Source organism: Nerophis lumbriciformis, linkage group LG04 (assembly GCF_033978685.3).
Source record: "Nerophis lumbriciformis linkage group LG04, RoL_Nlum_v2.1, whole genome shotgun sequence".
In the NCBI taxonomy this organism is placed as follows: Eukaryota; Metazoa; Chordata; class Actinopteri; order Syngnathiformes; family Syngnathidae; genus Nerophis; species Nerophis lumbriciformis.
This window is the reverse complement of record NC_084551.2, coordinates 44,913,764-44,937,225: the sequence shown is the minus strand read 5'-3', so window position 1 is coordinate 44,937,225 and position 23,462 is coordinate 44,913,764. Positions and strand designations below refer to the sequence as shown.

Genomic DNA, 23,462 nt, shown 5'->3' with positions numbered 1-23,462 from the left:
CGACAGCCAGCGACACGGGAGAAAGCGAGGACGAATTCGGCGATCGCCTTCTAACCAACGATTGGTATGTGTTTGTTTGACATTAAAGGAAACTAACAACTATGAACTAGGTTTACAGCATATGAAATACATTTGGCAACAACATGCACTTTGAGAGTGCAGACAGCCCAATTTTCATCAATTAATATATTCTGTAGACATACCCTCATCCACGCTCTTTTTCTGAAAGCTGATCTGTCCAGTTTTGGAGTTGATGTCAGCAGGCCAGGGAAGCTAGGGTCGATATTCTTCTCTTGATCATCTTCGGTGGCATAAGGGACGGTGTGAGTCAAGACATCCAGGGGGTTTAGCTCGCTCGTCTGCGGGAACAAACTGCCGCCATACCATGCCGTGCTACCGAGGTCCTTTGTCCCTGAATTGCTCACACACTCCGGCAGATTCAATGGGGGTCTGGCGGCAGATTTCTTTGACTTTATCGTTGGAAATGCATCTGCCTTGAGTGTCGCAGGATATCCACACATTCTTGCCATCTCTGTCTTGCTTTCGTCTGTAAAGTGTGCGGAACAAACGTCCAATTTCTTGCCACTTTCGCATCTTTGGGCCACTGGTGCAACTTGAATCCGTCCCTGTTCTTGTTGTTACACCCTCCGACAACACACCGACGAGGCATGATGTCTCCAAGGTACGGAAAACAGTCGAAAAAACGGAAAATAACAGAGCTGATTTGACTCGCGGTTTGAGAAAATGCCGGATTGCTTCCCGATGTGACGTCACGTTGTCATCGCTCCGATAGCGAACATTAGAAAGGCGTTTAATTCGCCAAAATTCACCCATTTAGAGTTCGGAAATCGGTTAAAAAAATATATGGTCTTTTTTCTGCAACATCAAGGTATATATTGACGCTTACATAGGTCTGGTGATAATGTTCCCCTTTAAGATTTGTAATAAATGTCCAGCACTATTAAGTCAATCATTTTGTGGGTTTGATTTGACTAGTCGGCAACCCGCGGCTCCGCATGCGGCTGTTTAGTGCCGCTCTAGTGGCTCCCTGGAGCTTTTTTAAAAATGTATGAAAAAGCAAAAATTGAAAAAATTTTATTTTTTGTTTTAATATAGTTTCTGTAGGAGGACAAACATGACACAAACCTTCTTAATTATTAAAAAGTCCACTGTTTATATGAAACATGCTTCACTGATAAGAGTATTTGGCAAGCGCCGTTTTGTCCTACTAATTTTGGCGGCTTTGAACTCACCGTAGCTGTGTGTTGTTGTTTAAATGTACAACTTTCTCTGACGCTGCCAAAGAAATACTTATGCCACTCCTTTGTCTCATTTTGTCCACCAAACGTTTCATGCTGTGCATTAATGCACAAAGGTTAGCTTTGTTGATGTTATTGACTTGTGTGGAGTGCTAATCAGGAATATTTGGTCAGTGCAAGCTAATTAATGCTAACATGCTATTTAGGCTAGCTGTATGTGCATATTGCAACATAATGCATCGTGTAGGCATATTTGAGCTCATTTAATAACCTTTACTTATGTCCTCTGTGTATTTAATTTATATGTGCATGTCTCATGACACATTATCTGTATGTAGTATTGGCTGCATTTTTGATAGTTGTTTGTGTGCCATGTTGTTCCAGACCACAGCAAACGTTACCCAGCTTGGAAAGATTGTAATAAATCCATTAGAAGAAGACAGCCTGCTGTTTACTTTAACACACACATTGGTCATTCTACGCCAGTTATTTCCAGGAGTTATCTCACCCTCTGAGAAGCCTCCGTTTTACTAATGCTTTCCTATGTTGTAAAAATGTGCAGAATAAATATAAAATGTCAACATTTCTGTCAACGAAGATTTGTGTCAGCCTGAGCAAGATTACTACGTTTACACTGCAGGCCAATTTTGGGGATTTTTTTTATCTGCAAGTAAAATGGGATTTTTATCAGCCTCCAGTGTAAAGGCGCAAAGGCCCCCATGTGGCCCCAATGCAACCCCTCGACGTCACTTGCATGCGCAGTGTGGTAAAGTGACAACAAAGGAAGTTGGCCTGGAGGAAGTCGCTACTACTACAAAATAAAATAAGTCACCACTCCCTAAAAATGAAAAATTTTTTTACACGAAAGTAAATAAAGTAATATAATGTATAAATAGATATTCATAGTGTAATATATTTGGGAGGATTTTAATCTTTTTATGGCTTTTAAGTAGAGGAGACACGTACATCAACGTGAATCTACGGGAGCTTTACTTTTCAACTCACATGTAAGCAAATGCGCCACAGTGTCAATTCCGGTCTTTCAACAATCGCTATTCCTTAGGAATCAAAATATATATTCATATATTGCATCCATCCATCCATCCATCCATCCATCCATCCATTTTCTACCGCTTGTCTTGTTCGGGGTTGCGGGGGGTGCTGGAGCCTTTCTCAGCTGCATTCGGGCGGAAGGCGGGGTACACCCTGGACAAGTCGCCACCTCATCGCAGGGCCAACACAGATAGACAGACAACATTCACACACTAGGACCAATTTAGTGTTGCCAATCAACCTATCCCCAGGTGCGTGTCTTTGGAAGTGGGAGGAGGCCGGAGTACCCGGAGGGAACCCACGCAGTCACGGGGAGAACATGCAAACTCCACACAGAAAGATAGCCTATTATTTGTGCACTATTGACTAGTGATGCATGGAAAATTTGGTCGTCTTAAACAGACTTTTCTCACCAAAACCGGATGTTGTGATGAAGTATCCACTTCCGCTGGCGACTGCGTCTTTCCCCGCGCACACGAATGACGTAGTTCGCCCAAAGTAGGGCTGGGCGATATATCGAATATACTCGATATATTGCGGGTTTGTTTCTGTGCGATATAGAAAATGACTATATTGTGATATTCGAGTGTACGTTCTCACGCGGTTGCTTTTAGCTGCGGGCATTACACTACAGGCGTTTCTCACTCTTTCTTGTCTGTCCTTCTCACAGAGACATAAAACAAGCGCACCTTGTGCGTCACATACTGTCGCTGAGCAGAGAGGTAGCGGCATGGGTAACGTTAGCTGTGTGCGAATCTGGTAACAAAATAAGGAAGAAGAATTAATTCCCAAGAAAAACAGCACAGGGTCCATTGTCTGGCGGTGGTTTGGCTTCAAGCAGGAATATGTTGAACAGACAACCGTAATATGTCAAGTATGCGGCAAAAGCTTTGCTACAAAAAGTAGCAGCACTGCTAATTAACCTACTCAGTGGTTAGAGTGTCCGCCCTGAGATCGGTAGGTTGTGAGTTCAAACACCGGCCGAGTCATACCAAAGACTATTAAAAAAATGGGACCCGTTACCTCCCTGCTTGGCACTCAGCATCAAGAGTTGGAATTGGGGGTTAAATCACCAAAAATGATTCCCGGGCGCGGCACCGCTGCTGCCCACTGCTCCCCTCACCTCCCAGGGGATGGGTCAAATGCAGAGGACAAATTTCGCCACACCTAGTGTGTGTGTGACAATCATTAGTACTTTAACTTTACTTTAACTTTAATTTGTAGCTTTTGAAAAGTCACCCGCTAGAGAATAAGGAGTGCTTGAATCTCCGCATGTCAACATCTCCGTTCAGTGCCACACCCACAAAATGCCCAAGCAACCATTTCCAGATCAACACCGTATGAAAAAACTAGTCAACAACAGAAGGAGATAACGTCTGCAGGAACCTACCACATAGCAAAGGACATACAGTATTTGATTTCTTATTATGCAGCTCATTTTTATTTGACAGTTATTGACATATCTTGTGTGACATCATGCACAAAAGTGCACTTTATTTGTTTTAAACTATTGTAGTGGCGTTCTGTACAAAAAGTGCACTTTAATTTAGTGTTGTTTTGAAATGTCATCTTAGTGACATCATGCACAAAAGTGCACTCATAGCTTATTTTAAAATGTCTTTGACAATCTTGCACTTTCTGTTTTGAAATGACATGAATGTTTGTGCCACTGCTTAATAACGGTTTAATAAATACAGTTTTGGTAATTTGACTTAGTTGTGATTTCCCTGTCTGCATGAAAGTTTAAAATGAGCATATATTAATGCAGTATGAACAAGAATGTTTTAATGTACACACATAGAATCATCATACTGCTGTGATTTTATGCATCAAGTGTTCATTCAAGGCTAAGGCAAAATATCGAGATATATATCGTGTATCATGACATGGCCTAAAAATATCGAGATATTAATAAAAGGCCATATCGCCCAGCCTCAGCCCAAAGCTGACGAAAAAGTCACATACGGGTTGCATTCAGGTCGCATTGCGTTTAGACTGAAGTTACATTTGAAAATATAAGATTCCAACCAAATTTGGACTACCTGCTGATGTGGCCTGAATCTGATGCCCAAAGATCAGATTTGAAGCACTTTGGAGCGTTTAGACTGGCAAAAAAAAAAAAAAAATCAGATTTATGTCACTTGAGGGCAAAATAAAACTAATATAGACATTTACATCAAGTGTTGCCTTCATTATAACACTTATATAAGGCGTTAAAAATTTTGCGGCTACAGTTTTTTGTATTTTTAGTCCAATAGCTCTTTCAACATTTTGGGTTACTTACCCCTGGACTCAAGTCTTGTTGTTGACTAAATTAATCCATGTTATTTTAGTTATCTGAAATAATCTAAAGTGTGAATTCCATCAGAAAACACCCAAAATACCACAATTGCAATCTTATAAATGGATTCAAATGATAAAAGACGACAATAAGCAGGGTTAATCACTACGGATTTAGCACGGGGCGTTCATCCACTTGAGGATAGTGTACTTGATGCAACAACAACGTAACAGACAAAAATCCTCACATTATTAACAATTTGCTCATTCCAGCACTAAAAGGAGAATGCTTACCGAACAATCGGTCCCATATGATCAGAATGCCCCCGTAGTTCTTGTCAATGCAGTACTCATTCCTCCCTGGTGGAAAAGCGCTTCAGGTTAGGAGAATGCTACATCCCAGCAGGGACAAGACATTGAAACAACGTTGATTATACTTGCATGTCCTTTAAAGGTCTACTGAAACCCACTACTACCGACCACACAGTCTGATAGTTTATATATCAATGATGAAATCTTAACATTGCAACACATGCCAATACGGCCGGGTTAGCTTACTAAAGTGCAATTTAAAATTTTGCGCGAAATATCCTGCTGAAAACGTCTCGGTATGATGACGTCAGCGCGTGACGTCACGGATTGTAGAGGACATTTTGGGACAGCATGGTGGCCAGCTATTAAGTCGTCTGTTTTCATCGCAAAATTCCACAGTATTCTGGACATCTGTGTTGGTGAATCTTTTGCAATTTGTTCAATGAACAATGGAGACAGCAAAGAAGAAAGCTGTAGGTGGGAAGCGGTGTATTGCGGCCGACTGCAGCAACACAAACACAGCCGGTGTTTCATTGTTTACATTCCCGGAAGATGACTGTCAAGCTTTACCATTGGCCTGTGGAGAACTGGGACAACAGAGACTCTTACCAGGAGGACTTTGAGTTGGATACGCAGACACGATACCGTGAGTACGCATGGAGCTGCGGCTTCCAAACATTTGATCGCTTGCCCGTACGTGCGTGCCGCTATGTGCATGTCACGTACGTAACTTTGGGGACTTTGGGGAAATATATGTGCTGTATGAACTTTGGGGAGGTGAACGGTACTTTGGGCTGAGTGTGTTGTGCAGGTGTTTGAGTTGTATTGGCGGGTTATATGGACGGGAGGGGGGAGGTGTTTGTTATGCGGGATTAATTTGTGGCATATTAAATATAAGCCTGGTTGTGTTGTGGCTAATAGAGTATATATATGTCTTGTGTTTATTTACTGTTTTAGTCATTCCCAGCTGAATATCAGGTCCCACCCGCCTCTCACAGCATCTTCCCTATCTGAATCGCTCCCACTGCCCTCTAGTCACTGCCCTTCACTCTCACTTTCCTCATCCACGAATCTTTCATCCTCGCTCAAATTAATGAGGAAATCGTCGCTTTCTCGGTCCGAATTGCTCTCGCTGCTGGTGGCCATGATTGTAAACAATGTGTGGATGTGAGGAGCTCCACAACCTGTGACGTCACGCTACCCGTCTGAACTTCCGGTACAGGCAAGGCTTTTTTATCAGCGACCAAAAGTTGCGAACTTTATCGTCGATGTTCTCTACTAAATCCTTTCAGCAAAAATATGGCAATATCGCGAAATGATCAAGTATGACACATAGAATGGACATGCTATCCCCGTTTGAATAAGGAAATCGCATTTCAGTAGGCCTTTAAAACTGACTTTGAAACAACATTGCAAAATAGTTGTATTTCTAAATTGAGACAACATTGATGTCTAATGTTGGATACACGTTGTTGGTTGGTAAATTACCAAATTTCAATGGTCAAATCAACGTCAGAACACAACATTGATTAAACGTTGTCAAAAAGCACGTTGTTTCAACGTTGTATTTGTGAAATAAAGTTGATTTGATTTGATGTAGAATATTGGATGGGAAATTACCAAATTTCAATGGTCAGATCAACATCAGAACACAACATTGATTGAACATTGTCATTGTTGTTTCAACGTTATGTTTGAGTTGTTCAACGTCAGGACCTGATTCAACAAGTTCTCAATGTTGTTTCAATGTCTTGTGCCTCCTGGGACATTCCTGATCCCCCATCAATTTTTCACATTGGACTGCATCATACAACTAAAATCCATCCATCCATTTTCTACCGCTTATTCCCAATAAAAACTAAAAAGTCAACAAAAATGTAGCTCAAACTGCTTTTTACCGTGGTGAACTCTGTGATGCTTTGGAGTGTTGAAGATCCATTCCAAAGGTCCCAGGTCTCGGACCACCTTAAAAAAAAAAAAAAACGAATTACATAAACTATGAACATCTCTTTTAAGACAGCCTTGGTCTTGAATGCCAAACAGACTGTTGGTGAGGTCATAGAAAACCTTGACATATTCCACGCGACTATCAGGGTGGAGAAGAAATGCACAGTTTGCCAGCAATTACTACAGTTATTACCACGTAATGTAGCGTCTGGTAGTTTTTGCCTGGACTAAAAGAATCCCGTCACTTCACTTTGATTGCGTCTGGACGAGAGCAGCACTTGCGTGCCAATGAATTACACGGGGGACGAAAGAAAGAAAAAACCATAAAGAAGGCATAAATTACCTCCCTTCAGAAAATGACGACTATTACGAGCGCCTTGGCTAATAGCGCACTGAAGGTTTTGGAAGGGGTTCCACCTCCATTCATTCCCTGGAAGCGTCGTAAAAGTGACACTCGCCGTGGTTCTGCGAGGCAGAGAGAAAGGCCATGCGCTTCTGTTTGGAATATTTCATAGTATCTCATTATTTTTTATTGAGGACAGGTTCCGTGGCCGTCTGGTCTAAAGAGGACAGATTAGTGCTGGCACGGGGACACTCCGATACGGAATGAAATCCTTTCCAGCAACAGCATTTATTCATAAACAGACTACATAAATAATATAAAGGTTGCTGCAACAGGCCTTCATTTCCCTCATTGTATCAATAAAGAACATCTTCCTAGACAGTGTAAAAGAGAGTTGTTAAAAAAATAAACCTTACACAACATGCTTGTTTAGGATTCACATTTAAGATTTTTGCCTGTATTCACAATCCTTAAGACAAGATCACTTTTTTTTTTTTAATGCATTTTGACTCCCAAAAAATGTTAGCAAAAGTTAGCTAACAATGCAGCTAAATGAAGTTGCAATATTTCGCCGATAAAGCACTCTAAAAAAAACCTCCATCGTGGTTTTATATACACACTGTAAGAATACATGTAATGTAGTAACAGACACATTCATAATAACTTTTAAAGTTTACATATTTTGCTTAAGTTGTTCAACAGTCCGGGGGTCTCCGTTGTGGTATTTTAGGCTTCATAATGCACCACACATTTTCAATGGGAGACAGGTCTGGACTACAGGCAGGCCAGTCTAGTACCCGCACTCTTTTACTATGAAGCCACATTGATGTAACACGTGGCTTGGCATTGTCTTGCTGAAATAAGCAGGGGCGTCCATGGTAACGTTGCTTGGATGGCAACATATGTTGCTCCAAAACCTGTATGTACCTTTCAGCATTAATGGTGCCTTCACAGATGTGTAAGTTACCCATGTCTTGGGCACTAATACACCCCCATACCATTACAGATGCTGGCTTTTCAACTTTGCGCCTATAACAATCCGGATGGTTCTTTTCCTCTTTGGTCCGGAGGACACGACGTCCACAGTTTCCAAAAACAATTTGAAATGTGGACTCGTCAGACCACAGAACACTTTTCCACTTTGTATCAGTCCATCCTAGATGAGCTCAGGCCCAGCGAAGCCGACGGCGTTTCTGGATGTTGTTTATTAACGGTTTTTGCCTTGCATAGGAGAGTTTTAACTTGCACTTACAGATGTAGCGACCAACTGTAGTTACTGACATTGGGTTTCTGATGTGTTCCTGAGCCCATGTGGTGATATCCTTTACACACTGATGTTGCTTGTTGATGCAGTACAGCCTGAGGGATCGAAGGTCACGGGCTTAGCTGCTTACGTGCAGTGATTTCTCCAGATTCTCTGAACTCTAGGTCTAAACGAGTGCCTTTTCATGTCTTTCTCATCATTGCCGGGTATAAATTGGTTGTCAAAGTTGACCAACTTCTCGGTTCATGTCCACAACATTCTGCTGTCCAGGTGAACGGCATGATTCATAATCTAGAATTAACTTTCACCAGCTCAGAGGCAGTGCAGCAGCTCACCAGCTGATGTCAATACAGCAGTAAAAGCTAATTAGCTCTCTGTGATCAATGCGCCACTAAAAGAAGGTCCTAAACATTAGCGCCTATAATAACAATATTGCTAATACTTGGTTAATATTAAGGTCACAAAATGATAATGGAGTATTGTTGGCCCTCTTTGGATGTTTTTAACCCTTGTGTGGTGTTCGGGTCTGTGGGACCTGTTTTCATTTTTTATTAAAAGAAAAATGATACAATTTTCTGTGAAGAACATATATCAGAATGCATACTTAATGACCACACACCATACACCCCCCTACACATTTCTATTACATATAAGATGTCCGGGTCCACTGGACTCAGGGCTAATAGAAGTGTGGGAATGCACCCACACACGCACACGCACACGCACACACACACACACACACACACACACAGCAGGCCTAGACAGGAGGAGGACAGAGTGTAGGTACCGGTACACAGAACATCAGAGGGTCAAATATGCGAGAAAATGAGAGCAGACAGTGTTGACAAACAATGTTGCAACCTTGTGTGGGAACCGCAGGTGCAGAAACACAAAAGAAGAATCCCTGTGGGATGCAGAAACTGGCAGAGAAATTTCCATGCAACGTTCATATTGTTGTTACTCAGCCAGTGTTTGTGGGTCTGAATAGATGTTTACCTTATCCCAATAAACATCTGTTCAGTATTTTAACATAAAAGTGTTTGATTGTGAAGCATTAAAAGCCACAAAATGCAACGGGTCCATCAGACCCACAAACGCTGGCTGAGTAACAACAATGTGAACATTACACAAGGGTTAATGGGTTTTATGGGCGCAATACACGCAATGACATCATCACTACCATTGGCTCCATTGTTAGCCGACTTTTTTTTACGAGTTACAATGCATAAAAAAAGACATGTGTTCTTGTCTCTCATAAGGATTCGGAATGATAGGCGATTTTGTGCAGTTCCCCTTTAAAGGTGCTTGTGTGAATCATAATATGCAATGAAAGATTTAGGAGTGCACAGTAGATAATATTATGAAATAACTCGAATTACCGATAAACAAAATGCTCCAATGAGGCAAGATTACTCGTACTGTGCTCTAGTTGGCTTAGGGTGAGCAAATCAAGTGCTCCTTTTTTTCTACTTGCTGCGCTGTAAGCCTATAAGACTAAACCTCCCCTGAGTTCATTGTAAACAAAAATGATGTCCATCTTGTGGGGCTTATTGGTGCTATAATTCGCAACAACATTTCAGCAAACATTACACAGGGAGGGGGGAAAATAAAAAAACATCAAACTTTATCAGCCACCTGAAACGCCAGCATCACTATGACGGTAATTTTAAAAGTCTAAGACAACCATGCCCTAAAGCCAGCCGCAAAGAAAAGGCCCAGAGTCTTGTTCCTTTCCCCGAGCGTTTGAAAAGTGCAAAAAGTTTGCAGAGAGACGACTGTAGATACTGAAGAGACTGGCTTTTGTCAGAGATACACTTCCGCAAACCCAAATTTGTTTGACTCTTTCTTACCTGCAGGTGTGCAAATAACTACACCTAAATCTACATTTAGAAAAAAAATAGATATACAGTGGATCTGGGTTTGTTTTTGCCTCATCCCTCACTTAAAATGTGAGTGAAGAATGCACTACCGACGGTAAAAGTCCCAAAGAGAAAGAGGTAATACAATATTATCTGCTGTGGTTCTTTCAGCGCACTGCAACTAGACCTGGATAGTCCCACTCCTTAATGCTTCAGTCACACGCAGGATTCTCACAGGAATGAGGCAAAAACTAACCCATTAACCTGTTTATCAGTCTTGAGAAACAGAAAGCTGTTGGCTCAAAAGAAAAACAAAATACTGTCCATTACTGTGAATGTTACAACTGCATGTTTACAAATGTGATAAAAAAAACTATTCGGAGGTACTGTGCAAGAAATACCAGTCAGGTCAAGGGTCATACACCAAGGTAAAAAGCTGACCTCTGTGTGCAGCCAGAACTGGAAGAGCAGATTCAATTGGATGTGGACGGCAAAAACTGAGGGAGGCACCGCCAGAGCCATGGGCAGGTAGAAGATCTGAACAAGATAAAACACAAACGCCACAAAAAAATTAAAAACAATTATTTTCCCATCACTACCAGACAATTTAACTAGTCTTTTGAAAGCGAAAGTGAAAATTTAAAATTATTTAAAATAAATATATATATATATATATACAGAATATACGGTAGTATACAGTACATACGTCCCAAAAGACTGATAAAAATATAACATTCCCCTCAAAGAGAAAATGCACCTAAATGCTTGGTTTTTTTTGGGGGTTTTTTTTCATTAAGTCGTGAAGATAAAAAAAACCTTCCTTATAGACATGATACTGCCTCTGATTATCACCACTACTTCACGTAGGATAGCTTTTAAAAACTAAAAATAAGAATAAAAACAGGCTTCACTACACATATTAAGATACATTTATTTATTTTTTATCATGCTCTGTGTTGTGTTGTGTTTGCTCATTTCTCTTGTGTTATCTTTTAACCTGCCTATTGTACAGCACTTTGGCTACCCCTGAAGTACATTTTAAATGTGCTTTATAAATAAAGTTGATTTGATTTGATACAGTCAACTATTCCTCAGTCAGCGACAGACGTTGTATGTAGAGAGTGGATCAAATGTGATGCAACAGCACTTTTCAATAGCATTAAAGCTGCAGACACACAAAATGGCGTTTTCGGAGTAGTTCTTACTAAAAGCACTTTCGAACAGTCTAAATTCCAACATCAAGGTTAGGTGGGCGCGGCGGAGCTTATTGTCCAGAAAAATGAGGGTTCCTAGTATGAATCCAGCTTCTGCCGTCCAAGTCACTGCTGTTGTGTCCTTGGGCAAGACACTTAACCATCCTTGCTCCCAGTGCCAGCCACACAGCACAGATGGAAATGAGCAACTATGCTATAATCTGGCTCATTTACAGTCTGTGCAGTAGACTGTTCATTAACGTGCACTGTATAAAATACAGTAAATTCCGGACCATAAACCGCTACTTATTTCCTAGATTTATATTATTAGCTTATAAGATGGAGCGGCTAATTTATGGACTTTTTCTTTCTTTCGCTAATGCCAATAATGTTTTGTGTTCGAGGATTTGCATTAAACCCAAGCAGATGACTGAAATAGTGTGTTATTGTTTGTGCTATGGCGCCATCTTTTGGACGAGTTCACTCACTGCAGGAATTGCGGGTTGAAATTGTACTTCCTGTTTTGATGACGTAAACCATAAATAAACGTCCATAGCGTTTTTGCGCAAAAGGATTCTTCATTTATCACTTCAAGTAACGTTTGAAAGTTTCACAGTTTAAATTAAACAATTCTCACTTATTAAACCGTCCTATGTGTGATGTCTGTAGAAGTGTTCCATGCATATTTGTACCCGTCGCAATGTAATGAAGCTAGCGCCGTTAGCATTAGCTAGTGTGCTAAGACGTTTGCAAGTGTCTGTGTTAGTATTATTAACTTACAATGGTGTTCTTTTTGTATTGTTTCAGTTTCACATTTTCCTCAATAAATTCACCAAAACGTCACCGTGGAGTTATTGAGTTGGTTTAGCTCAGGGGTCGGCAACCCAAAAGGTTGAAAGAGTCATATTCATACTTGCCAACCTTGAGACCTCCGATTTCGGGGGAGGGGAGGGGGTGGGGGGCAGTTTCAGTGTTCATTTATTTACACATATACACACACATAAAACTCATCTACTCATTGTTGAGTTAAGGGTTGAATTCTCCATCCTTGTTCTATTCTCTGTCACTATTTTTCTAACCATGCTGAACACCCTCTCTGATGATGCATTCTGCTACGTCTCCTTGTTGTGTGCGCAGTTGTGCACTGCACTCTCTAAAAGCCATAGATGTTATGGTCACATATGCATGTACAGTAGATGGCAGTATTGTCCTGTTTAAGAGTGTCACAACATTGCTGTTTACGGCAGACGAACTGCTTTACGGTAGACAAAAACGTGACTGCTGCTGTTGTGTGTTGTTGCCGCGCTGGGAGAGCGTTAATGAAACTGCCTAACAATAAACCCACATAAGAAACCAAGAACTCGCCCTCGATCATTCTACAGTTATAATGTGATTGGGCAGGCACGCTGTTTATATTGTGGGAAAGCGGACGTGAAAACAGGCTGTCGACACGTCACTCAGGTCCGCATGGAGCTGGAGTGGGCGTGGCCTCCAGCTCCGCCTGAATTTTGGGAGATTTTCGGGAGAAAATTTGTCCCGGGAGGTTTTCGGGAGAGGCGCTTCATTTCGGGAGTCTCCCGGAAAATCCGGGAGGGTTGGCAAGTATGGCCATATTGGACCATAAATACAAAAACAAATCTGTCTGGAGCCGCAAAAAATTAAAAGCCCTATATAGGTCTTATAATGAAGGCAACACATGACATAAGTGTCTATATTAGCTATAAAAGCCTACTATCAAAATGACTACGTGTTGCAAATCTTCGTTGACAGAAATGTTCAAATGTAATATTTATTCTACACATTTTTACATTAGAAACCATTAGTAAATCAGAGGCTACTCCGAAGGTGAGATAACTCCTGGAAATTACTGGCTTTTAATGGCCAAAGGTATAGATGTGTGTGTCCAAGTTAAGGCTGTCTTCTTTTGATAGATTTATTACAATCTTTGGCAAGCTAGGTAATGTTTGCTGCGGTCTGGAACAACATGGCACACAAACAACTGAAATGCAGCCAATATTACAAACATACAGATAAAGTGTCATGAAACATGCAAATATAATTTATATGCAAAGAGGATAAAAGTAAAGGATATTAAATGAGCTCAAATATACCTACAAATGAGGCATAATGGTGCAATTTGTACATGCAGCTAGCCTAAATAGCATGCTAGCATTGATTAGCTTGCAGTCATGCACTGACCAAATATGCCTGATTAGCACTCCAACAAGTCAATAACATCAACAAAGCTCACCTTTATGCATTCACGCACAGCATGAAACATTTGGTGGACAAAATGAGACAAAGAAGGAGTGGAAGAGTTTACACGTAAACAAACTGTTGCGTCACAGTCCACACTATGGTGAGTTCAAGAACCGCCGAAATTAGTGGGACAAAACGATGTTCACCAAGTACTCTCATCAGTGAAGCATAGACACGAACATATTAAACAGTGGACTAACAATAAGGAAGGTTTGTGTCATGTTTGTTCTCAAACAAAAAACATACTAAAACAAAAACAAAAATTTCCCCCCTTCTACCGTCCTAGTCACGTCCGTTGTGTCCTTCGGCAAGACACTTCACCCCTTGCTCCTGATGGCTGCTGGTTAGCGCCTTGTATGGCAGCTCCCGCCATCAGTGTGTGAATGTGTGTGTGAATGGGTGAATGTGGAAATACTGTCAAAGCGCTTTGAGTACCTTGAAGGTAGAAAATGTATTTATTATCTTTTTCCATTTTCAATCCTTTTTTAAAAATGCTCCAGGAAGCCAGACACTAAAGAGCCGCGGGTTGCTGACCCTCCGTTTAGCTGATTGTAGAGCTAGCTTCTGCAGCTAGTGGGTCCCTGACGATGACTTCTGTTGTGTTCTATAAGCCGACACCGTTTAAAAATAATTAAGGTAGGGCAATAATTATTATCAAACATTTCTGTGTAAACAACTCATTTCACAATGTATATATTTGTTGAACATTACTATCAAATTGGGTCTTGGAGAGGGCGCACAGGAACAGGAACATACGTACTCAGGATGTCAGCTGCTGCGTGAGAGGCTGCCGTAGGGCCGTGCTGAAGTTGAAGTATTCCGAACTGTGGTGAACCTGGTGGGCCGCCCACAAGACGGACACCTCTGCGGGAAGAACATAGACCACGTGAACATGCAGGTCGATGTTTGTTATCCTGCCGCTGCTCAGAATCCAGCGCTCCAGCCATCATTCCTCAGCTGTTGTGAGCGACACTTATATCGACGTCACACTTCACCTTAACAAGCTTGTCAAGTTTTACGGGATCACTGAGAAGGTTCCGGACCACCACGTCAACTTGGCACCTCCCGTCCGCTTTTGGCTAGCGGCGGCAAACGGTAATCCTCAAATATTATCGTAAAGCAGCACAGGTTCCGTGAAATTAAGACGCGGCTCCAAACAGAAGCCTTGCCTAGGAGGGTCTTTCTGATTTAATTGTACGACTGAGCCCCACTTAAATAAATACTCGGGTTTTATTAGCGCGCTGGTTTTTACTTTATTGCAAGATTCTTCTCACAAACAACCTGAAATAGTGTTTGCACGTGCCAGCTGTGCTCAAGCATGTGATTCAGTGCACACACACACACACACACACACACACACACACACACACACACACACACACACACACACACACACACACACACACACACACACACACACACACACACACACACACACACACACACACACGCACACACGTATGCTAAACTCTGGTTGTGAATTCTATCAAGGCTGACAGTCATCAAGCCCAAAGGTCGGGGGTCTCCAGCACCTGAACAAACACATTGTTGGGAAGTCAGAGTGCGCCGCGTGAACCTGCGCCGACACTCTTCCAAGTTCCAATCAGTGAAAAGGCGGAACTCCTCCAGGGGAAGAATTCCGAGAGGGAACCACCGCAAGCGAGCGATATTTGCGTTTTGGAGGCCGTGTTATTGCTGGACTTCAGCAGGTGTGTGAGTGTTGGTCCCAGGGAGGCGTTAGGAGCAGGGGTGTCCAAACTTTTTCCACTGAGAACCGCACATTTAACAAAATTAAAGCATCCGGGGGCCATTCGGATATTTTCATTTTTAAAACCAATACAATATTTATGGTAAACAGCTAACCGCAATTTCGGTGAACGTTGCGGTTGTCATTATTATGAGAGGCAAGAACACAGGTCTTTTTTTTTTTTTTTTCATTTTAAAGATGATAAAAAAATGCTTGGAAGATGCGGCTAAGGGGAGACACCGTTGTAGCCTTCAAAGCCCTCAAAAGCAACTTCAAAACCCTCCATCCATCCATCCATTTTCTACTACGTGTCCCTTTCGGGGTCGCCGGCGGTGCTGGAGCCTATCTCAGCTGCATTCGGGCGGTAGGCGGGGTACACCCTGGACAAGTCGCCACCTCGTCGCAGGGCCAGCACAGATAGACAGACAACATTCACACACTACCTCTATTAAAGTTTTATAACACTGCAAGTATATATATATATATATATATATATATATACACACACACACACAGGTATATATATATATATATATATTTCTCGAAGACGACTATTTTTGAACAAATGAAGATTCACAACCTTGTCTTTTTGAAGCTGAATATACGGAGGACGAACTGCTGCTTATAGAAGCCGAGAGACTGAGGTCGGCGTGACTTTGACGCTGTAAATGTGGAACTTGGAGCCAAGCTATGCCGACATAAATGGAGTGCTTTCCCAAAATAAACCGGAAAAAACGTCCCAGGCCAGCTGGACCAGACGGACAACTGTCCATCAAGTGAGTCACTTTAATATTGATCATGATACACGCAGCACATCATGCGTGTTATTACGACTACAGTACATACGCTGTCGAGCTAGTTGTGTACAAACAAAACAGTAAATGTGGGCTAATACTTTACAGATACTGTATTATTATTGTTCATGTTTTTCAGTCAGTACAGATTGGTGTCTTATCAAATTGTGTTGTGTACTACAAACTCAAACATGTAGCGAGCTCACCTCTTACTGTAGCTAGCTTTTACGGCTAATACCGAAGCAAGCCATTGTGTTACTATGCTAGAAAAAGAGTTCCTCAGTGTTTGCTCTTACAATTACAATGTATAATAACAGCTTGGTTATTATACAGGTTACGTAACGTAAATGAAGTATTGGTGACGGTTTTTGAATGCATTTTTGAAGCAAATTAGAGGTCGAATTGATTGCTCTCATTAGCTGCATTGCTAGCCACTTAGAACGAACCAATTTTTTCATGTTAGAATGCAAAAAAACACTTGTCTTCTTGTCTCATAATGATTGTAAACAATAGGCTATTTCCACAAAATTTAAAATTTGATGTGAAGTAATTGAAGCCGTATCCTCAAACCCTCAAACTCAAACCCCTAGTAGGGGATGCATTTTTTAATTGATCTTTGCTATTTGGGCTCTTTGGAACCCAATGACGATATAAACAAAATAAAAGTTAAAAGTTGCCATCTGAACTTTTGGGTGTGTTTTCAGACTTCTTGAATCTAGCATGTGTTGTAGTATACTCTTCCTCCACTACTAATTGGCAGTTTAATAAACAAGGGTCTTGTACAGAATAATCTTGTATTGTGAAAAATGTGATGTCCACATACAGTATGTAGATACCAGATCCTAGGAGGTTAAATTAGTCGAAAATCCATAACAATATTGCGTTTGTTTCAATAAAATTTTTGAACAATGACAGTTTAAAAAACAAAAAAATCAGACTAAAGATCTTGGGGACCCCAAAAAGTGTTAAAAGTAAGTCATATCTCAAAATATATTATTTTTACTTTCAATGCTTAAATCTCGAGATCAACTTCAGATCTGTTGAGTATAAGCTTTTATTATTTTTCAAAAAATGCCAGTTTTATAGTGAAAAAACAGCCTGCATGGCAGTTTTGTGTCATTAGTGTCAATATTGCATAATTGTCTCATTACAATTCACCGGTTTGCTCTTTTATGTTTTTGTAATAGCATTGTTTTTAAATTAGCTGCATGCAGGAAATGGCACCGGGCCGTACTTTGGACACCCCTGCGTTAGAGGATCTGACACAAACGGTGGATTTCAGATTAGGATAACACGTCTACCTTAATTTACCCTCGTTGCTGAGTTTGTATGACTTTCTGCAATTTGTTGGCGCTACACCATTTTATTAGCATCAACCTTCACACTCGCCTGAACAGAGGATGATTGTTATAGTGGGAAGCGATTTATACGCGTTTACCACAGCTCCACATGACATTGGTGAGCTTTTGACATGAGCGATGTGAAACGACAACAGTGGGGGGAAAACACGGCGAAACACACAATTCTGATGACGTGGCTGACATATGCGGGTATCTTCGCTGCGACTGTCGTTGACCACGTTCTTGCAGAACATACACCTGCGGTTTGAACACCTGGGAAACCCAGTTCTAACAGAAGAATTACATAGGATGTGATTAAGTATTTGCACGTAGTGGCCATGAGATAAGTCGCGACAAAGGCCAGAGCAATATTGCTTGGAGGATCCTTCTGGTACTGGCAAGTGTAACGCACACAATTTTATTGGGTGTAAGTAGTGTAATGGTGACTATGTAGGTGTTACTTCAGGTTTTAAAAGGCTCTAATAATGATAAAAAGGAGGTCGTAAACAGGTTTATTGCTCTAATTATGAAAATATAACATTTACTATTAATAATCCTACTTCGCGACATTCTTCACCGCAGTCAGGCCTGCAACCAATTAGCTGCGGTCAACAAGGGACGACTGTATTACTTAGTTATTTTTCTCTATGTTCTTGATGTGGGGCAGACTGGCTCGTACATGCGCATGCATCTTCCGCTGTTGCCATTTCTAAAACAAAGTAGCATAGAGTTTGAACTTATAGCTGTCAGTAGACTCGCTATGGAAGCGCTAAAAACTACAAGAAAGATGACAGGAGAAGTAGAGGTATGGCGTCACATTAGTGCCAAAAATCCGAGCGCATAAAAACTGTTATCACGCGCTGATTCTCCAATTCGTGCGCGCGACACCCTTTTGCGTGTCTCGGTCTGTGCGCTCTCTGTGTACTCCTGGCATCTCTCCTCGCGCTGTCATATTTCGTTTTGGCACTTTGGGGGCGGGTATGCTTAGACGGCCCCTCCTTCCTGATTGGCTCTGAGCATTTTTCATATGACCAATGATTCTCCAGCGTAGCAACGTTGTAGCCATCTTACCTCGGACAGCTAGCCTCAATCATTGCATTGATGTCAATGGTACATGTACTAATTAAATTGCCATAACTTGCTCGATTTTCGACCAATTTACAAACGGCTTGCCTTGTTACAATTCTTATTACATGTAGATATGACATAGGATGCTGTACCTGTTGAAATTACCTCTTTCGCTTTAAAAAAAAAGACTTAATTGTGCAACATAGTTGCCCTGCGATGAGATGGCGACTTGTCCAGGGTGTACCCCGCCTTCCGCCCGATTGTAGCTGAGATAGGCTCCAGCGCCCCCCGCGACCCCAAAAGGGAATAAGCGGTAGAAAATGGTTGTGTAGGGTCAGTGTTAGTCAGTTCTCTGATTATTTTAAACTGTTTCAGAATACATTATTAAAAGGCTATTTTTAACATTTTAAAAACAAAATTCAAAGATTATTTCATTAATTTTATGGCTGAATCAAAAGAAATTCCATAAATTAGAAAACAAATGTTCAAGAAGAAGTGAAAATATAAAATAATGTTATGGTTGGATGTTATTGCTGGTGGACCAGTTCTGGCTGAAAGATGTGATTATGGTGTTTGTTGTCTTATTATTTATTTGGGTCACATTTTGTATTACCCTGTATTGTGTTTATGTGGTATGAAATAACCTTCATCAGCGCGCGACATGTTTTTTATCCACTTCTTCCTCTGTAAACCTTGATACATATTGACGATGACCCGCCCTGCTATACTTCTGATTGGCTCTGAGCATTTTTCGCCTGACCAATCAGAAAGAAGGGGCCATCTAAGCATGACAGCGCACAGACCGAGACGGCGCGCGCGCAGAAAGGCTCCGCGCGCGCGCAAAAAGGCACCACGCGCGCGCAAAAGGGTGTCGCGTGCGCGCACGAAGTGGAGAATCAGCGCGCGATAACAGTTTTTATGCGCTCAGATTTTTGGCACTAATGTGACGCCATATGGAGGCACGTAAATAAGACCGCCCACAAAACGGCGCATCCTGAAAAGACGGTCAGAAAGCGGCTTGAAAATGGTCTGTAAAATGTAATCTATGCAACATTTTGACCAAAGAACCAACATTACATGCTATGTACCGTATTTTTCGGACTATAAGTCGCTCCGGAGTATAAGTCGCACCGGCCGAAAATGCATAATAAAGAAAAAAAAAAACATAAGTCGCATTGGAGTATAAGGCACATTTTTGGGGGAAATGTATTTGATAAAACCCAACACCAAGAATAGACATTTGAAAGGCAATTTAAAATAAAGAAAGAATAGTGAACAACAGGCTGAATAAGTGTACGTTATATGAGGCATAAATAACCAACTGAGAACGTGCCTGGTATGTTAACGTAACATATTATGGTAAGAGTCATTCAAATAACTATAACATATAGAACATGCTATACGTTTACCAAACAATCTGTCACTCCTAATCGCTAAATCCGATGAAATCTTGTACGTCTAGTCTCTTACGTGAATGAGCTAAATAATATTACCGGTATATGATATTTTACGGTAATGTGTTAATAATTTCACACACAAGTCGCACCCCCGGCCAAACTATGAAAAAAACTGCGACTTATAGTCCGAAAAATACGGTAGACTACAAGGAAGTGTTTTAAATGTAGAAAAACATAATATGACCCTTTGAATTTAAAGTACTGAATTAATTATTTTGCTACAGTAGCAAGACAGTTAGTAGCCCAGACAACAAAAGAATAGAATATCAACTGTGTATGAGGGATGAACATGTCGTCAACCCTATTTGTCTTTGTTACTTCAGGACAAACTACGCAATAGCTTGGTTTATATGCGATCGTATTTATGCCAGTCCATACCTCTAATGCAAATGAGTTATTTTTAACCCAGATCTGCTGCCTATTCTTGAAAATAAAGAAAAAAAGACAACCAAAGAAAATAGCAAAGTACAAAAATGTCAAGTTTACCTATCACATTGCCAGTCAGAACCACTGCTTGTCAAGGTCTTTACATCCATGCTTTGTTCCAGTAACAGTCTTTTTTTTCCCTGTGATCCAACAGTAATGGAGCTTGGCAAGGTCCAGCAGTGAAGGCGGCCTAAGATTGATGCTCCTTGTCACCGATAGGAAGTGTGAGCCGCTAGGCTTCGCTGCAAGCCCATGTCCTCGTCTCTGAACTCGGCGGGACGCTGCATAGTTTGGCAGGAGCAATTCAGGAGGGAAGAGCTCTTAAATGGTGAGAATCATCGCCTACGAAGCCCACGCTCGCAGCGAAGCCGCAGAAACGCTGAGGTACAAAAACGTAAAATCTCGACGTGAGCCTTCCAGAAACAATGGAGTACGTTTCACATCGAGACCGCTGCTTTGCAATTGGCAACCGATGTGATTTTTTAAAATGTAATTCTTATAGCATTTTAGATTTTAGTACAGGCAAAATTTGGAAAAAGTGGGATCAGGAAGCTAAAGTTGGTCAGTGGTGGGCCGCATACAGAACACTTGGAAGGATGCAGATGGTGCTTTGATATTATTCTGTATTTGTTTATTAAAGTCCGGGAAACTAAACCAATGTAAGTCAGGAAATCGAAGCCATGAAATATCTTTCAGGAAAAGAAAACTTTGTCTCTGCTTTGTGTTATCGGTGACAAACGCCCATACGGGTGTCAGTGAAATACAAGTTAGAGTACGTGTATGAAGTTAAAGCAAAGTCCCAATGAACCTCATTAACGTTCCCCAGCACTAAAATTTATCAGCGTAGAAAAGGGATTTTTAAACGGCAGCCCAGGGCCAAATCCAGCTTGTAAATGACACCGTAGCAGCCCCCGAGGTCTGTCTGATAAACATTTTTGCAGCAAATTCCTAAAAACACAAGAGTGCTCCTGCTGCAACTTGGACCACTGTAAACACTGTAAACAGATCCTTGCATTGACATTTTAACATAGAACGCTTGGGTCCAAAGTCCTCCTTTTTAGGAGTTCCACATGTTTTTGTGATGTACAAACCCCGTTTCCATATGAGTTGGGAAATTGTGTTAGATGTAAATATAAACGTAATAAAATGATTTGCAAATCATTTTCAACCCATATTCAGTTGAATATGCTACAAAGACAACATATTTGATGTTCAAACTGATAAACATTTTTTTTTCCAAATAATCATTAACTTTAGAATTTCATGCCAGCAACACGTGACAAAGAAGTTGGGAAAGGTGGCAATAAATACTGATAAAGTTGAGGAATGCTCATCAAACACTTATTTGGAACATCCCACAGGTGCGCAGGCTAATTGGGAACAGGTGGGTGCCATGATTGGGTATAAAAGTAAATTCCATGAAATGCTCAGTCATTCACAAACAAGGATGGGGCGAGGGTCACCAGTTTGTCAACAAATGCGTGAGCAAATTGTTGAACAGTTTAAGAAAAACCTTTCTCAACCAGCTATTGCAAGGAATTTAGGGATTTCACCATCTACGGTCCGTAATATCATCAAAGGGTTCAGAGAATCTGGAGAAATTACTGCACGTAAGCAGCTAAGCCTGTGACCTTCGATCCCTCAGGCTGTACTGCATCAACAAGCGACATCAGTGTGTAAAGGATATCACCACATGGGCTCAGGAACACTTCAGAAACCCACTGTCAGTAACTACATCTGTAAGTGCAAGTTAAAACTCTCCTATGGAAGGCGAAAACCGTTTACCAACAACACCCAGAAACGCCGTCGGTTTCACTGGGCCTGAGCTCATCTAAGATGGACTGATACAAAGTGGAAAAGTGTTCTGTGGTCTGACGAGTCCACATTTCAAATTATTTTTGGAAACTGTGGACGTCGTGTCCTCCGGACCAAAGAGGAAAAGAACCATCCGGATTGTTATAGGCGCAAAGTTGAAAAGCCAGCGTCTGTGATGGTATGGGGGTGTATTAGTGCCCAAGACATGGGTAACTTACACATCTGTGAAGGCGCCATTAATGCTGAAAGGTACATACAGGTTTTGGAGCAACATATGTTGCCATCCAAGCAACGTTACCACGGACGCCCCTGCTTATTTCAGCAAGACAATGCCAAGCCACGTGTTACATCAACGTGGCTTCATAGTAAAAGAGTGTGGGTACTAGACTGGCCTGCCTGTAGTCCAGACCTGTCTCCCATTGAAAATGTGTGGCGCATTATGAAGCCTAAAATACCACAACGGAGACCCCCGGACTGTTGAACAACTTAAGCTGTACATAAAGCAAGAATGGGAAAGAAATTCCACCTGAGAAGCTTAAAAAATGTGTTTCCCTAGTTCCCAAACGTTTACTGAGTGTTGTTAAAAGAAAAGGCCATGTAACACAGTGGTGAACATGCCCTTTCCCAACTACTTTGGCACGTGTTGCAGCCTTGAAATTCTAAGTTAATTATTATTTGCAAAAAAAAAAAAAAAAGTTTATGAGTTTGAACATCAAATATCATGTCTTTGTAGTTGTTACGTTCCACGTAGTGGTGGTTTGTTTGTTTTGTGTTTCTTCTTCTTTTGTTTGTACAGGTCACACTCAATCACTGCCTCTGCTGCCAATCAACCGGTTCCTGTTCCCAGCTGCTCCTCATTTCACCTGTTGATCAGCCAGCCAATCCCAGTACACCATTCATCCCCCTAGCCTGTTTAAAACCACCTGCTCACCACTGGATCAAGGGGGGATTATTTTTCTGACATGCTGTGTGGAGCTTTGAGAGACGCTACTTTGTCTTTGATGCTATTTTGTTTTGTAATCATTTTTGTTAAGCTCTTTGCTAAA

General features: G+C 41.3%; 1 protein-coding gene across 1 annotated transcript in view; it reads right to left on the bottom strand.

Annotated features, from left to right (window-relative positions):
- agmo (alkylglycerol monooxygenase) overlaps positions 1–23,462 on the bottom strand; it is a 192,368-nt gene that overhangs the window by 101,593 nt on the left and 67,313 nt on the right. Inside the window, 4 exon segments of the mRNA XM_072913031.1 lie at positions 4,887–4,952; positions 6,803–6,869; positions 10,759–10,854; positions 14,530–14,633. Coding sequence (XP_072769132.1) covers positions 4,887–4,952; positions 6,803–6,869; positions 10,759–10,854; positions 14,530–14,633 — 333 coding nt within the window.